Here is a 17,193-nt window from a genome sequence, read left to right on the forward strand (position 1 = left end):
TTGACTGCAAATATGCTTAATCTGGCTACATGTCAAGCCTATGTATACCATTGTTGCCTGTGGTAACACCTGTAAATTGTTTTACCTGCTCTCCAGCGCCCAGATATCCACAGGTTAGGCGCGTTCTACAATGCTAAATAAATACATTAAAAAAAATAATAAACATACCTGTTTGATGCACCCACTGGTTGCTTGGTCCAGTCCTCCCTCTGTTTTCACTCCCTTGTCTTGTGGCACCTAGAAACACTTCTGTATTGGCGCAGAGGCATAAACAGGGTAGGGCCTGAGCAGGCAAGGCCCACCCAAAATCTGTAAATGCCCACTCAGCAGTGCTCTGTGGACATTTGAAAAATGTTAATGTCACTGCGGTGGGCCCAACTACATTAGCTTCAGGCCCCACTTGTTCAACAATTCTGGCTACGCCTCTGGTTAAAATAAAAATGCCATATCATAAAGGATCAACCTTTCAGGTAGGAAGTGTTAAGATGGATTTCTGAACTCTGTCCTGGAGGGCCAGAGGTTCAGAAGGCCAGCCTAGTTTCTTGGAACAGGGTAACCTCTGGACAAGCCAGACCAATCAGGATAGCGATGGCGGCGGTCAAGACTAGGTCTCAAGAGGGGTGAGGGTGACTGAAAGCCCGCAATGAGCACACAAAGCAACAACGCTTACAAATTACTCCAGACAGGTGTTATATTAAAAATATAGACACATTTATTACAAGGCCTTTGTAACATCGACCATAGTAAAGAATCACGGTAAAACTCCAATAAACCAACACATCACAAGCAATACAATATATATACAAGACCAAGGGGTCTAAAGAGTTAGAAGCACGAAATATGCATACCACCTAGATGGGGAGGAAAACAGGCAGTGCAAGTAATCGTTAGACCGAGTTCGACATCAGAGGCCACCTAACTAGAAGGAAGTCCGAGCCCTACGAAGAGTGGAGTCTTGTGCTCAAAAGTACCTGCACACGCGGGTGCCAACGGGCAAAGGAGAGTCTCTTCAGGGAGACCAGGCAGTTCAGAGAGGTGAACAAAACGATGATGAACAGTTCCCCACTACTCAAGCGCGGCCTCCACTTGTGGGCAGAAGCAGGGCGCGAGTGCGGAAAAGGGTTGCTGTTTACGACAGCGGTGGAGAGCCACAGGCTCCTGCGGGAGGGCGACCGGTTAGGGTATTGACTACTCACCGGTCCCCGATGCAGGCATACCCAGGCTTCTCCGGTTCTGTTTCGGTACTGGCAGGTTCAGATGCGATCAGCAGGATGTCTCGACGCAGTGTAGATTCTGCAACAGCTGGAGTCAGGGTCGAGGGTTCCCCAAATGCAGCGAACGCACACAGGTTTGTTACCACAGCAGGGAAACTCGGCAACCGCAGGTATTCTGGTCCCAAAGCACACGTCTCACTTTAGACCTGGGAATGCCAAGTGTACGAATCGTGTGAGAGTGCCGAGGACTCGGGATTAGCAGTAAACCAGACGGCGGTGACAGAGCAAGGTTCTGGTGTAGGCTGGTCAGTCCACTGGATGGCCCAGGGACGCTTCCGAAGGCTTACGTACAAGATTTGGTGAAGATGCCGAGAATAGTTGTTCCCACTATTCTAAAGGGTCGAAGAGCCAGTACAGGCCTTCTCGTTCGATCAGAGGCAGAGGGGTCTCACAGGACGACAGCAGTGCAGGGTGCCAAACCTTCAGCGGGTCACCAGCGATTCCTCGACTCAGGTTATTAGTTGCAGGATACTTGTCTCCTTATCCCTTGTTCGTGAGAACTCAGGAGATCGACATGGTAGTGCTGTTTCCAGCCTCCTCTTATCCAGAGTTCCCTTTGCGCCAAAACGGCTCGACCTGGGGGAATGTGAAGGGGCAAGACGGTCAGCGGACAGGACAAAGAACCTCGTGGCATGGCCATTTTGGAGAGCAGGCCACCCATTTGGGCGAAACGCGGGAAGCGCGGTTACCATGGCAAAAAGGGGTTCAAAACACAAAGAAACGATAGCTGCCACCAGTCCCGTCCGTGACCCACCTGCACATTTCATGATAAGTCCACCAAGAGTTTCTAGGGCGATTGGAATGACTAGAGACCCAAGAGCGCTGTAATGTAAGTTACGGTGCACTCTTGTTTCATGTTGCTCAAAAGCTGCAACATGAGGAAAGGACTAAGGGAAACAAAGTCTCCCAGTACTGACTGTCTTAAGGGCATGTCAGTTTCCCCAGAAGAATTGAGCGAAAGCCCAGAGGAGTGCGTGGAAAGCTACGCTTCTCCGGCAAAGTCTAGATCAGGGTGTAAAACAACAGCAAAAAGTTTGGGGGTTGCCACATGGAAGGAAAATTACCTACAATTATGAAATCTTTCCTAACAGGAAGCGATCCAGGCCACTGCAGATTTGCGAAACCAAATGTCCTGCAGATTAAGGAAGATAAAGGAGTGATCAACAGCTTTGAAAATGACAGAGAGGTCCAAAGGGATGAGAATAGAAGAAAGTCTAGAAGGCTGAGCATGAGAGAAATTTGGAGACATGCGTGAGTGTAATCTGGTAGTCTGGGGGGTGTTTACTACAGGGGCCAATTGAAGTGGATCTCCAAGGCCATTATCCTCAAGGTAGTTCATGACTTAGTTGAAGGTCTCACACTCAAGGAATTTTGAATAATGGGGAAGCAGGAAAACTGGGAACATTTGGCCTGTCCTAAATTCATCTACGTTCAAGGGGAAGGTGGTAAATAAGACCAGTATCAGCTACTGGTCATGTTGCATCAAATAACATCCTAATAGTAACGTATTTGCAAAAGACCTTTCAGACTCTGCAATTAATTATGCCGGGTTCCTACATCCTCCACCCCCCCAGTCCCCTGGCAACGACCTGGGTTGGGGCAGTTTTTGAAGATTGCTACATACTTGCCAATATTCTGTGACCAAAAAGATGTAGGATTTTTCAAGTTTCAAAAATAATAATTCCCATAACAATGACATTACAGGAAAATACAAATCACATATTGATGGCACCATTGAAGCATTCTAAAATACACAAACTATCAAACAGCCCAACAAGGAAAGATATTGAAATGTTTAAAAATGTATAATTCTGAATGGTAAGTTAACACCAAATTCAATTACCTAACTTCACAGAAGGTACTCACACAGAGCTGGTAGGCAACGTTTGCCACTGCTCTGTAGCAGCAGCCCAGGCAGTACATATTTATTGCAAGTTGAACACTGAATGACTACCCACCTCAGTCGGATAGGCAGATGCTGTGTGATGGTGTTACACTCTGCCACTTGCCTTCACTGCTGGTTCACCTAAGGGTTGTCCCACCAAGAGTACAGGACAGAGTCAAGTAGCTGTTAGGTCAGTGGATTTGACTGAGCCCAATCAAAGTATTCACCTACCAGCCCACTGTACAGACACAGTGATGTGTTACATGCTTTGTCCTGGAGTCTGCCTTAGTCACATACATTACTTGCCACTGTAAAAAGCAGTAGGATCTGTCACTGAAATCTGTAGGTGGTGGGACTGCTTAAAAAGCAGTAGCCTACTGCCTAAATCTGTAGGGTTGGCAAGTATGTTGCTGCTCTACCCCGGCCCAAACGAACCACAGTGCTCCCAAGTTTCCTATGGCCACATCTTGTTTTTGCTTGGAATTGTGGGACTTCAAGTTTTCGTAAATTTCAAATGGCAAAAAAAAAAATACCAGTCCTGGGATCAAAAAGGAAAAATTAAAACTACAGGATATTCCTTCTCAGTCATACCCACGGGAAGCTTGAGAAAACTGTATATATTCAGAAGAAAACTTTCGTTTAAATAATTAACAAAAATATTATCTTTATACTCCGCTTACGTTTTTAAAGCAAATTGAGGTAATCCCCATCACGGCAACGAAGACATAGCGAGATGGCTGCCGTTGGCGCGCGCCAGCCTGAAGCTCTCACTGTCATCTTCTGAGTTCAGTGTGTCGCTGGTTACAGGGCGTGACGTAGTTGTTTGTTGCGCAGGCAAGATGGCGGCGTCCATGCTGAGGTTTCCAGGATGGGCTACCAAAGCGTTCACCCGAAACGTGATAAACCGACATTTAGGGAAGCAAGTGAGTTTTGTGTGTGTGTGTGGTAGGGGAGGTGCCGAGCGAAACTGGTGTACCGTGAGAAGTGCAGAAAGGAACGCAGGACCATGTCAGAACGAGGGAACTTAGTTCAGTGTTTGTGTCATTAATCTACTTGTTATGTATTAGCTGGAAGAGAAGGACATTATATCCGTTCAATCCCGTGCATAGCCCATGTTCTGGTGGGAGACACTGTGCCTCCATGCGCTCTACTGCATACTAGTGCCTCGAGCCTCTGGAATAATATAGCTGCCATAGAGCATGTTAGAAGGAGCATCATCATGTAAAGGGCTTTATTTTATAATGTGCCACACAATTACACAACCAAAGGTCCGCAGCATATCGGGCGTTGTATGATCTAATGTGTCTTATTGCGTGCTGAGCATTCAGAGAACTAATGTGTTATAGTCAGTGATTTAGATAGGGTGAGAAAACGATGGGCTATTGGAAGGGTAGCCTATGCGGTGGATTTGCATTTCCAGCAAACGCCAAATATACAGTTACTTTCAGAAATGAACTGGTGATTTTTCATTTTAGAAATTGGTTTTTACTTTCTAACAGTCCATTGTAGTTTAGCATGTTTTTGTTAGCGCAGTTTGAATACGGTTACCAAGATGAACATTTCAGATTTTTAGAGCAATAACGTTTCGAGATAACTGTATACAAGTTATTAATTCTAAATACCAAGTGTTGCTTTTTTAAAAGCTAAATACAATCTGCACTGTTGTCTTGAAAATACCGCATTCCAGCCTCTTTAAATTGCCAAGTAAAGCAATCGGGGCTAGCTGAACATGTGTCAGGGATCGTATGGGCACATTTCAGTAGATGTTTGGAAAATCAGTCCGAGCCACCCATGTGGATAATGGATACAGGTGGATTGCAGCGAAGATGGTAATTGAGGCAGATTATAATGATCACTACAACACACACATGTATCCACTGCACAGCACCGCCCTATCTTTCAGACACACTCCATAGACCCGTCTCCACCAGACCTACCAGATTATGCTACACCAACCAACTCACTGTACCGCGTATTAATAAGGCTAAAGCAGGAGGCATAGGCCTCCCATACGATGGAACGAGCTTCCCACTGCCCTAAGAGCAGAAAGTTCTCTCCCTGCCTTTAGAAAAAAACTCTCTCTTTAACTAAAACTACCACTACTATCTGTATGACAAACTCTCCATTGTAATTGTACATTAATCATGCTTGTATGTGTAACTAAGTTCTTGTTCATCTTGCTGTAACAAGCACCACGATGCCCTTGGGCTGCTGCGCGCATAACAAATATGAATAAATAAAAATGATAATGATGTGTTATTTATATAGCGCCTTTATCCAAAGTGCTTTACAGAGCACATATTTACATACAATATCACCCAACCGAAATTGGTACTGATTTTTCGACCTCGGAAGGATGAAAGGCTGAGTTGTCCTTGCTAGGATTCAAACCTGTGACCTGCAGATCATGCTCAGATCGCAGCAGTGAGTGCTCAACCTGCTGAGCTATGTTACCAGCTATCATGGATATATATTAGAGATTATCATGGGGCAATCAACCAAGTAGGAGCTGAAACTCTTAGTGTCCACTGAAAAGCTAGTAATTGTTTCCTTGTTAGCAATGTGCTAATGAAGACAAAACTGCAGTAAAAGGTAGTGTTTGGCGTGTGGGGGAGACAACTGTTTCAAAGCAGTCTGCCGAGTCCCGCAGTGAAGCACGAAGTGAAGGAAGCAGCATTGTGATGGTGCTCGCCAGAGAGAAGCCCCAGGGATCGCAAGCAGGGGCTAGTCCATCCCACGAACCGCCTTCACGAAGAAAGGAGAGCATATGAAAGAGCGCTGCCAGAATGGCAGTCACAGCGATCATCAACATTACAAACCAAGAGATACGTCTGTTGGTGGAGCAGTCCCAATTGGACAGTCGGCGGAAGAGGCAAGAATGAATGAAAGGATATCTCTATCCAATGCGAAGGAACAGGGCCCCATACTACTACTCGAGGTGAATGATTTGCCTGCTGAGTTATTAGTCGACACAAGGGCCACAGTACATTTTATTAGTTAGGAGGTCTACGGCAACATTCCACAAGCCTCAAAACACAGACCAGCTGACATGAACATTTACGCTTCTGGTTCGATGACCATGTAAATGGTACTTCATGGCAAATTGTAAATACAAGACCCAATCCAAGAGGATACCCATTCACATGCTGGAGGCTGCCACAAACAATGGGTGCATTCTAAGATTTGAAGCAGCTTTGGACATGGGGCTGATAAACGTGCTATACCGACTCATGGCCCATAAGTATATTGACCCATCAGCAAAAATAGACAGCTGTCCTCCCTTGCTCTTTAAAGGTTAGGGAAGTTAGGTGACAGACAGATCACCTTACACATAAATCCTGAGGTATGCCCTATGGCCCAACACTACTGAGGAATCCCAGTGAATATACAGCAGCAGGTTGAAGAGGAGCTACACAAGCTGCTAAAGCAGGACATTATCGAGCACGCAGTAGGAGACAGTGACTAAACGATAGTCCCGGTTTTGCCCTCACCACTAAAACTAAACAATGTGATGGAATGTCAATAATGAAAGAAATGGAATGTAAATAATGAAAGAAATGGTGTTCAACATAAATTTCTGAGCTTCGTCCAGCTGTTAGCTTCTTCTTGAGCTTCCCTTCCCGAAGTTCAAGAAAGTACACAAAAAGTTTACATTTTCTCTATGTAATACGGTTCCACACAATGCTTGGGACCCCCTTCCCCAAGTCTCAAGTAAAACAGTTCAAAGGCAAAGGGGTCTTCAGGCTCTGTCCTCAAGACAGCACTCAAGTCTCGGGGTTCCCTTCCCCAAGACGTCAATGTAGCATCCTCTTGTTAGTCTCACCAGTCTGCTTATAGTACTTCTCCTTGGTTTCTTTTATAATGTCTTTTTGTTTTCCATATTTAGGGCTCACTGGTCTAGGTGCAGTTGTCAGACCACACGGTCCACCCATCACAGGTAGTGCAACCGGATGTAAGTCAAAATAACGTAGGACGAAAAGATCGAATTGCAAAATGCGAGGCCCACAATGCCGCTTTTTGCAATTTGATCTTGCTGTTGTTTTTTTTTTAATGTGCCCTGCATTCACTTTCATGTATGAGGAGGACACCCCCGAAGCTGAAAATACTGAAGTAGGACTGCAGGGGACACCCCTGCAATACCTGCACACCTACCTCAGTATTTTCGGATTTGTGATTTTTATATACATATATGGCTAATGCAGGAAAACCATGTGTACAGTCTTCTGGATATGACCTTTTGGGTTGATACCACGCAACCAGGAAAACCCCAAGCGCTCCAGTTCACACACATCAATATGCACTTGTTCCTGTGTACAGGTTCCCATTCATTTGTCAAGTCTCAGCCTGTTGACTTTAGGGGCAGCTTGACACTTTCCTGGTTTCTCAGAGTTAGCCTCTTGGCTTTGGCCCCACTTGTCACACTTCTCTTGCCAGGCTTTGCCCTTGTCTCACTGTTTCCAGTTATAAAGTTCACTTTCTGGTGGTCTGGTTCATGCCCCACCTTTTGTTACCACTCCCTAGATGTGCACTATTTTCTGCAAAATGCTTTTCAAATGGGCACTTTCCTCTTGGCTTTTGTTTAGCATTAGCTTTGCTCATAAAGCATGAAGTTCTGTATTCAATATGCCTACTTTGGCTTATATTTCAATTTTCATTTAGTTTGGTATTCAATATATATGTTTCAGCACTGTCTCAAGTTTTGCACTCAATTCGGTATTCAATATATGCAGTTCAGCATGGTTTCAAGTTCGCACCCTGCTCAGCGTTCAGTCAGTCTTAACCGGCACTGCATTATTCACACACAGTGCACTAGAGTTGCCCCGGCTGAGAGTGGCTTCCCCGACACTTGCTGGTCTGCGTCATCCTCTCCTGCAGCTCTGGCTGCCTGCTTCTTGACGGACTGGCTCCTTTGAGCCCTGCTTGCACTTCTGGTGCTCTGCAGCAACCGCCGGCGTCTCCGCCACTTCCACACAGATGTGGGGGGCGTCCTTTTCTTCCTGCTCGCTCAGAGATGCTGCTACACGAAGCCCAGCACAGAGGCTCCCTTTCTTGTGACAATCCAACAGCCCACCTGGCTTGGGGACTCCACAGTTTTCTTGGGGCTTTGGTGGTGTCCTGGCTTCCTCGCAGAACCCACCCCACAGCTGCTTCCTCATGACACAGGTCCCTTGCTGGCAGCTTCCACAAAGGCCTCCCTGTCTCTCTGCATGTTGTTTCACTGGCTTCTCTTTATACACCTGTTACCCTTCAACAGATTGCATGTGTGGATTCACCATCTGACTTGCCTGACCATAGTTAAAGGCACATGCCTGACCCTCATAGTTCTTTGCATGCTTCTTCCTCGTCCCAGTAAGTGTTGAAATAAAGGTCTTGTGTTCATTACTCTGTCTCCTCTTCTTCATCCCAGTACTTTCAAATGTCATATTTGGGGAAATGAGGGGAGCTGTTCTACAGTTCAAAGGCTGGGGGAGAGCCAGGTTGTTCAACAGGGAAAGTGGGTACCATGTCTTGCCCGAGGCCACCCAACTCCCAATCCGGAGGTACCCTCCACCCGGGTGATCCTCCCTCACTTCTCCGCCCCCAGGGTCAGGATCCAATAGCGATGGCCTTTCCCTGGACACCTGAAAAGAGGGTCCACTGGGAGTAGGAGCGAGAATATCCTTTGGGTTCTCACAGTACATAACCTTTGTCACTCACCTGGGCCTTTACAGGTATTAGCCCCTGGCCGTAGTATTGGCCTGCAAACCTTTTCACTTGTTCCTCTATGACAAGCCTTTTATAGTGGTCACTAACCACCAGGTGATGTTGTTCGTTTATGAGAACCCAAAAGCAAAAATGCCCCACAGGATTGCAAGATAGGGCCTGTGGCTTCATGATTGCAGCTTCTGAATTATCCACCGGCCGGGAAAGGGAGAAAACCTGGCATACTTTCTGTTCCACCATCCCATTGCCTTGGCCGTTTCAAGCACTTCGATCGCTGACCAATACATACACTTCATCATGCAGGCGGCGGCCCCTAAGGGTGTTGACATCCCACACATTGTGCAGGAGACTGAGAATGACCAAGCAATCCAAATCATAATTGGGTGTCTTGAGTCGGGCCACTGGAAACAGTGGGTGCCAGGCCTGAAGTACAACGAGACATTGGAAGGCTGATCTTGGTCAAGGAGGAACTGACCCGGTCAGAGGACAGCCAACTACTGAAAGGAACCAAGATTGTCATTGCCCGGACTCTACAAAGAAGGATACTAGAATGGACTCATGAAGGTCATATGGGGATAGTGTCCACAAAGCGATTGCTGAGACAAAATGTGTGGTTCCCCCAACCCGACACTCAGGTGGAAGCACTCCTCAAGAACTGGCCCACTTGTACCGTCATCAACCCCCACACCGAGCCTGAACCTCTGTGCACGACTGAACTACCAGAGAAAGCGTGGGACGAGATCGCCATTGACTTTTTTTGGTCCCATTGAAGGGGGGAAATACATATTGGTAGCCATTGACGAGTACTCCCGTTTCCCGGCGGTCCAATTGGGGAGTTCGACAGCCGTCCATCACTGCACTGGACAGGATGTTCACTGCCGATCGGGTACAAAGAGTAGTAAAATCCTACAATGGACCCCTGTCACAGGGCAGGACTTTAAAACATTGAGTACATGGGGTTCAAACACAAAGGTAATGCCTTTGTGGCTGCAGGCTAATGGAACAGTGGAACGTTTCATGACCAACATCAAACAAAACATCCAGATTGCCCACTTAACTGGAGAGCCAGTCGAAAAGATATTATGTCAACTACTTTGAGACTACCAGAACCCCCCACCCCGTATACCCCACAGCACGACGGGCAAGGCCCCATCGAGGTCATGTTCGGCTGCAATATCAGGACCCGGCTACCCCATGTCGACTTCCTGAAGAAGCCTACACAGGTGATCGGGGCATGCGTGAGCAGGATGCTCATGTCAAAGAGTGCATGAAGTGGCGTGCAGATGCAATGCGGCTGGACCCACAAGCACTCAGCAGCTTTCAGCAGTGTCCCATTGACAGTCACTAAAGTAAAGGGGTCCCTTATCACCACAGAGGGTGAATGGAAGAAGGTAACCCAAATTCATCGCAATTCCTTATAATGTCGGGTGTCGTCCTTAGACAATCAAGGGGATGGATTCTGAGTCTTGGGATATCCCATATGAAGGTGATGTGGAGGCCTTGGTGATGATCTGGCAGATCCTCTTGGTTGACCGAGCCCCGATCGAGGCCAGGCGAGTGGCACTGGGAGGCCTCAGAGAGCTAGAAACAGACCCCATAGACTAATTCAGGAGATGGAGTAAGAGTTGACGTTCTGTTTAAAAACAGGGAGTTAGTGATGTCGCGAAGCCAGCATGGGGAGTTCACGTGACCGGGCAGGGTGCCGAAAGCCATGGGTAGTGAGGCGGGTAGAAAGGGAGCAGTTGGGGAAATGTTACGCCAGTTCCGAACCAGCACTGTAAGAATCAATTGTGTGCACTTGGCTCTCAGTGTCTGCTCCTGATTGTCTGCAGCAGTTGGGTAGCCGTGCAGGATATTTTACAACGCTGCTGGATTCCGCACTCCAGAAAAGGCAGCCTGCTTGCATTCTCAAAAGCACACATGTACAATCTTAAGGTAAGGTGACAGCAGCCAGCAAAGACAGCCTCTACTGTATGCTGTGCAGTGCGCAAATATACAGTCTTAAATTAAGGTGAGAGTGGCCAACAAAGGCAGGCTGTAACGTGTGCATGGCAAAGCGTATATATAATACTCCATTTTAATTAGCAAAATATGTTGGTGTGTAGTAAGACTACCAACATGGGGACAGCTGCTCAAACCTGTATGAGGCTCCGGCCTGTTGCAACTGAAAAAGTTGAAAGGCCCTGACACTGTGCCTGAAACCAATTTTCGTAAACTAAAAACAAGATTAATTGTGGCCAGGGGTCAAGTCCTAAAAAGAAAAAGTGCGGGAACTCATTAACAGACCAATTGAATGTGGCGTCACCAGAAATTAGCAAATCAATGTGCCCTCTGAAAAAAGTGGGGGACTCCATCCACCCACGTGTACCCTCGACTTAAGCCTTGAATGCGGCCTACAGCAGACAAAGGAGGGTCCTCATTGCTGTGATCTGGTCTAACTGCATGTGACCATAGACTGGGATTTCACTTTTATGTGTTATTGCATCGCTCGATGAATCAATGCAGGCTTGAGCCAGAGAAAATAAAAGCCGCTGCCTATTAGTTCCTCTAATCCATGACTTCATGTTGCGGTCTTTGGGGTTGAGGGGGCATCAAATACGGCACCACTGTCTCCAGTATATGTGAGATCGTGTTCAAACCATAAGGGCAGTTCATGTTTTAGCCACGTGATGGCGACTGAAGACTTTGTATAACATCCTTTGTAGAAATCTGCAGTGGGGTCCGAAGAGAGCCCGGCTGAAAAGCTGATCTTCATTTTTTTTTAAAATTGGGTTTTAAGTATAACACAATATAAACCATAAACACTTTGCCAACCTCCCCTTTACCCCCTTATTGCCCCCTCCCCGCCAAGTACACAGGTATGGATATTAAACAGATTTCAGGATATGCCCAGTAGCCGTAAAGGAATTCCAGCATTGTCGCCCATTCTGCAGAGAACTTCGGTTTTCTCCCCTTGAATTGTGTACGTGACCCACTCTAAGGTTACAAAGTTCACAGTTTGTAGAACCAATCCTGGATATGTGGCGGGTCTGTAGATTTCCATTTCCGAGCACCCGCAAGTAAGGCTGCAATGTGAAGAATATAGTATGCTTTCCTTTTGTGCCTTGTCCAGAGTTTACTGTCCTGTTCAGCTATGCCCAGGAGGCGTTCACCTATTGATCACTCGTATTGATACTCAAACATTGCCATCATGTTATTATTTACCTCTTCCCAGAACAGCAGTAATTTGGGACAGGACTACCAGACCCTTTTCCCACCACACTCCCTCCAACATGGATCCGGAATGATCAGAGTTATCTTCAAGAAGCGTTCAGGGGTATAGTGTGTGAGAAACCAAAAGGTGACTCACCCGCTAGTCCCCGAGGGTCTCTCTCTCAGATGGCCAGGGCACGGCCATCACCTTTGGAGACAGACCCCAGGGTGGACCGGTGCGGGAGGATTACCTGGGTGAGGGGTCTTTGGGGAGTGGGACGCCGGATGGCGAGACGCGGTATTCTTCCCCCTGTAACACCTTTTCCCCATCCTACCAGGTAGGATACTTAGGGACTTTACCCCCCATCCCCCTACAGAAACACTTTCCTGCAGACAGCCCGCTCTGGGAGAAAACGGACTCACACGAGCATTACACCTGACATGTCCCAATACTGTGGTCAGGCAGAGTCAGGCAATTCTGTTTAATGACTCACACCTGACTCTCATTAAGCTTCCCCACACGGAAAAAAGGCGGGGCACGAGAGCACACTCTGAGCGAGGCAAAGCACCTGAAGGAATAGTGTTTTTCAGACGGCAGCTCAACAAGGGGATACAGGAGGCAAACCGAGAAGGGAAAGCAAGAAGGGAGATAACCTTGACCTTTCCACTGAGAAACCGTTACTTTCCAGAAACCTAATTGGAAAGTGTAAGGCCAGGAAAACAGACTAAAGAGTCCTGCATTGCACGTCAGAAGTACCCGAGGCCCTCCTGCGTGACTGGGCGAGTCGGGGAGGAGCTGCAGCCACTGTGGTACCGTCCTCCGCTCCAGGATCAAAGCAGCGCCAGAGAAGTCCACACAGCTGGTGAGTTGGGGAGTCTGATGCAAGACTGGTCTTTGTAGAAGTCAAGGTTGCATGCTGCAACATTGTATGAGGAACATAAGAGCAAAGAATTAAGGCGGGTGATGAAAGACACGAGTAAAGCTCAATTACTGATGGTTATTTGAACTTTAATATGAAACCGCAAAGTTGCAAAATAAAATTAAAAGTGGTCCGGCACAGCGAGTGTGCTCAATCGAAGGTCTCTGTAAGGTCTCTGTAAGGTATCCAGCCAAGAAGTGGCAGAAACTAAAGTGGAAGATTCGTAAGAACATTGTGAGAAGTGAATCGAAGTGGTCCTGCGACTGTTTAAGTAAAACCCATCACATGTTTGAAAGTCTTCGTTTAAAAAAAAAAATAATAATAAAAAAAAAATATATAAGTGAGAATACATGGTCCAAGCCGATTGAGGGAGACCAATTGTGAACGTTATGATGAAGGTGTCTAAGCACGAATGAGGGAGATCCATGGGCCGAGCCCGACCGAGGGAGACCAATTGTGGAAAAAAGGGGTCCCAGCCCGAAGGAGGGAGACCCATGATGAACACTGGAAGCGAGAATTTGTGAATGTGAAAATCCTGATAAGAAAGTAACTTGGGTGCTTGTTTGTTACGACGGGGCCTCTACAGTAAGAGACTGTAATTGGTGGGGGGGGAGGGAGGCTTTGGTGGAATGCCCTGTTACCTATGCTTTGAACTATATCCTCGAGGCAGAGAAGCCATTGTGTGTGCAAAGCTTGACTGTGCCGCTTTACCACTGTGCTGAAAACGTGGACAAGGGAAGCCAACTGCTCAGCTATCCTATTATTTCCTGAACTCTTATTGTCTCACTCCATTTGTATTTAGAAGTAAGGAATGACAATAGGTTTATTAGTATAGGCCCTTTTATTTTGACAAAGACTCGACTAGGACTGCATTATTTTTATTTGATTTTCGTAGCTTGCTCCCATCCTAAAATTTAGGCTTAGATGGGCGTTCAACCAACCCATTGAAGTTCAATAAACACCCTTGAAATGTGATCACTTGTGTCTGCCTTCACTGTTTGATACCATGCCTTCCTTACAAGTGTCATTGGAACATCCGTTTTAGCCAGAATTCCCTGATCTAGAGAGATCTAGTCAGTCGGGTGATATCCGACCAAAGGTTTGACCATATTTCCTCTGAGCGTGTAGACCCAAGTGTTTTTTCTCATCTAGATTGGTATGGTAATTTTGTGTGCAGGGGCTCATCTGTTTGAGATCAGATGTTTGTCCCATGGGTTAGTGATCAGGAATTTATCAAATGGTCTAAGGGTTCTCTATGCTGCTGATCATTTGAAGGGGCCATCAGCCAGTGGTGAACCTGAAAATATTGGAATCTCTGGTTCTCCTGTATTCCTAATTCTTTTTTACATTGGTTAAATAATTTAATCTCCTTCCCTAGAAACATGTTGCAAAATTTCGTACCTCCCGCTGTTTTCCAGTGTGAGAATGAATGGGCATCTAAGCCCGGGGTGAATGTTGGGTTGTGTAACGCTCATAGCTTTCTTCAAAGCACTGATAGCTCTGTCAAACCTGAGGGCATTCTCCCAGCTAGACCTCGGGAAACCCTTATTCAGGTGGTCACGGGAGGGCTAGCGCTCTCAGACTCCATCCTTGCGCGTGGACGAGCAAGGGTGGATCACCTGGATGGGGAACCCGGGGTTCAGCTCGGTTGATTGCCCCAGGAGAGACGCAGCATTACACCCGAGAAAGGGATGAGTAAGACGAGGCCCCTCAAGCTTTTATGGGCTGTATTAACTCGACCTACCTCTCTTTCTTTTCAAGAATCCACCATCCCCTCCGCCTCTGATGAATCAATTTCTCGCCCAATACATTCAGAAACCATCTGTCTCAGAATATTCGTTTTTCTGTTCCCCATCAGAATACTCCCAATCCTTCTTCTTCCTGTCCCTCTGATTATTATTTTCTGCACTCCTAACCTGTTCAGATAGAATACTACTGTTCCCACAATCCCCCTTGTTTATTTTGCGATCCCAACTGTTCCTGCTTCTGCCGCAATCCCTACCAATCTCGTCCCTCTGAGTGTCACTTTCAGAACTCCCAATTGAAAGTGACCAACAATTACAGTTCCCACAAACTCTCCAAAACCCATCTTTCTGAAATCACCTACCCCCTAGAACAAAGGTTATAATTCCCTATAACATCTCTTCGCCATCACGTCCAGTAGGATACTCTGACACTTCAACCCTTGTCCTTCCAAATACGAACAGACTGATAAGACTGTGTATCTGACTTGTCCCAACCCCAGTGTCCGGCAAAGTCAGGCAATTAACCTGAACCACACACACCTCACGGCCCTTTCCTTTCCCCACAGAGATAAAAGGTGGAGTAAGAGAGCTCCGTACGAGCAAGGCGAGCACGACGGCATGGCTAACCCAACGCAGCAGTTCAAGCGAAGGAGAAAGGCGTCAGGAATCGAGAGGGTGGCAAGGAGAGACATAACCTTGCCCTTTTCATCCCAGGCCTGCAGAATCTTGGAGGAAGAAAGCCTAAAACCGCGAACAATCGCACAAGTGTCTTGCAGCAGATGTCAACGGTACAGAGGGCAAGCCTATGCCAATAAAGAGGAGCGAGGGAAGCTCCTGCGCCCGTGGTACCGGCCTTCACGCCAGGAAAGCCAAAAGCCAAGCGGTTCATCACAGCCAGTGAGTTGAGGGGAGAATCAACAAGAACTGGGCTGTGTTGAGTGAGAGAATCACAAAATGGCAATTTCGAACCAAGTTCAAGGAACTGTGAATGAACTGTAAGTGTTAAGGGGAGACCAGCTGCAGAGGCAAACCAGTACCACGTGGGTGTTAACTCAAGAGACACTGGTCGATTCCCCATCCAAGTGAAACTACAGTTACCAGAATGCCGTAGAAGGTCCAGTGAAATAGGTGAAAGTGGTCATACAGAGGGTCGAGTAAAATCCCTGCACAATCGAAAGACTTTGATCTACAAGCACTGTGCAAGAAAGTGAAGTGAATCCCACAAACAGTGAAAGTAATGAAGGTCAGCACCCAGAACAGGGGGAGCCAGGGGTGAGCCCCATCACCCTGATAGAGAGCCACAGTAAACGTGGTGAAGGGCAGGCTAAGAATCGAGACGGGTCGGACGCCTGGCAGAGGGGGATCCAAGGGTGGAAAGTTGTTACCCCAAGATAGAAAAAAGTGCAAGCAATTGCTTAGAAACTGCAAGAGTGAACCTGAAGGAGGGATGACGGAGAAGAAGTGTCCGAACCCAGCAGAGGGAGATCCAGAGGTTAAGCTATCGCCTGAGTACCGCCAGTCAAGAGGGGTCCGAGCCTGACGGAGGGAGATCCAGGGGGGTGAAGCTATCATCCAAACCTCAAGTAAGATAAGAACTGGCAGATCAATTGAGGAATACCATTGAGAAGGGTCAGCGCTCAGAAGAGGGGGACCCAGGGGTGAACCCATCACCCAGCGAATATTGGAAACAAACTTGCATTTGTTACAAGAACTTTAGTTTTTTTTTGTTAGCTGAACATGCCAGGCCCTTGAAGACCAGATACTTTCAAGTGAGACGAGACCTGGCCATCGACGGTCCTATACCACTAGCTACCCACCTCTAGCACACCAAAGGAAGGCTACTTGTCAGAAATTAACCTCACAGTAGGAATTTCATAAGATTATATCTCCCATCAGAGACAGAATGATGTATTTAGCATATTTTAATCTTTATATCAAACACAACATAATAAAATGACATAAAAAACCTATTTCCAGCGTTCGTCATTTGTAGAAACAAAAATGAGCGAGAAAAGCAAACACCAAGACATTTGCAGTATACAATTTGCGTGATGTTAGTAATGGTGTGTTTTGATCGCATTTCAATTATACAACAACATGGTATAATAGCGTAGACACTTAAATATGTTTCTGGGGAGAAGGCCAACACTGTTGCAGTTTAAAGCTCATCAGTCAAGTCCCAAGCCCCGTCTTCAGGACGCGATAGGTTAAAGAAACAAGTTACAATGGCAACATGGCACCCATGTGTCAGTGTAAAGACCTAAAAAAATAAATGAAACAGGTTTTACTCAAATTGATAAAAACTGTGATGATGATGTGTATATGCATAACAAACAAGTAGCCAAGTTGCTAACCTTAAAATGATTTCTTGTGGTGTGATGGGCAAAACAATTGCGTGAATCAATTTACACCCAGATGTGACTATTGTTGGCTCAATAGGTTACTTGTTTTAACAAAAACCTAAATAATTCACG

The 17,193-nt window shown here is 46.6% G+C and overlaps 2 protein-coding genes across 3 annotated transcripts in view; one reads left to right on the top strand and one right to left on the bottom strand.

Annotated features, from left to right (window-relative positions):
* NAPEPLD (N-acyl phosphatidylethanolamine phospholipase D) overlaps window positions 1–3,950 on the bottom strand; it is a 198,070-nt gene extending 194,120 nt beyond the window's left edge. Inside the window, exon 1 of one of the 2 annotated variants that reach the window (XM_069628064.1) lies at window positions 3,840–3,950. The gene's annotated coding sequence lies outside the window, so the exon portion shown is untranslated. Of the gene's footprint in view, window positions 1–3,232; window positions 3,541–3,839 lie in introns of those variants that run through there. The other variant, XM_069628067.1, reaches the window with a different exon arrangement.
* PMPCB (peptidase, mitochondrial processing subunit beta) overlaps window positions 3,947–17,193 on the top strand; it is a 408,171-nt gene continuing 394,924 nt past the window's right edge. The window contains exon 1 of the mRNA XM_069628068.1: window positions 3,947–4,082. Coding sequence (XP_069484169.1) covers window positions 3,999–4,082 — 84 coding nt within the window. The 5' untranslated portion in view covers window positions 3,947–3,998. The remainder of the gene's footprint in view (window positions 4,083–17,193) is intronic.

The sequence above is a fragment of the Ambystoma mexicanum genome, chromosome 12 (assembly GCF_040938575.1).
Source record: "Ambystoma mexicanum isolate Mex_15411 chromosome 12, UKY_AmexF1_1, whole genome shotgun sequence".
Lineage (NCBI taxonomy): Eukaryota > Metazoa > Chordata > Amphibia > Caudata > Ambystomatidae > Ambystoma > Ambystoma mexicanum.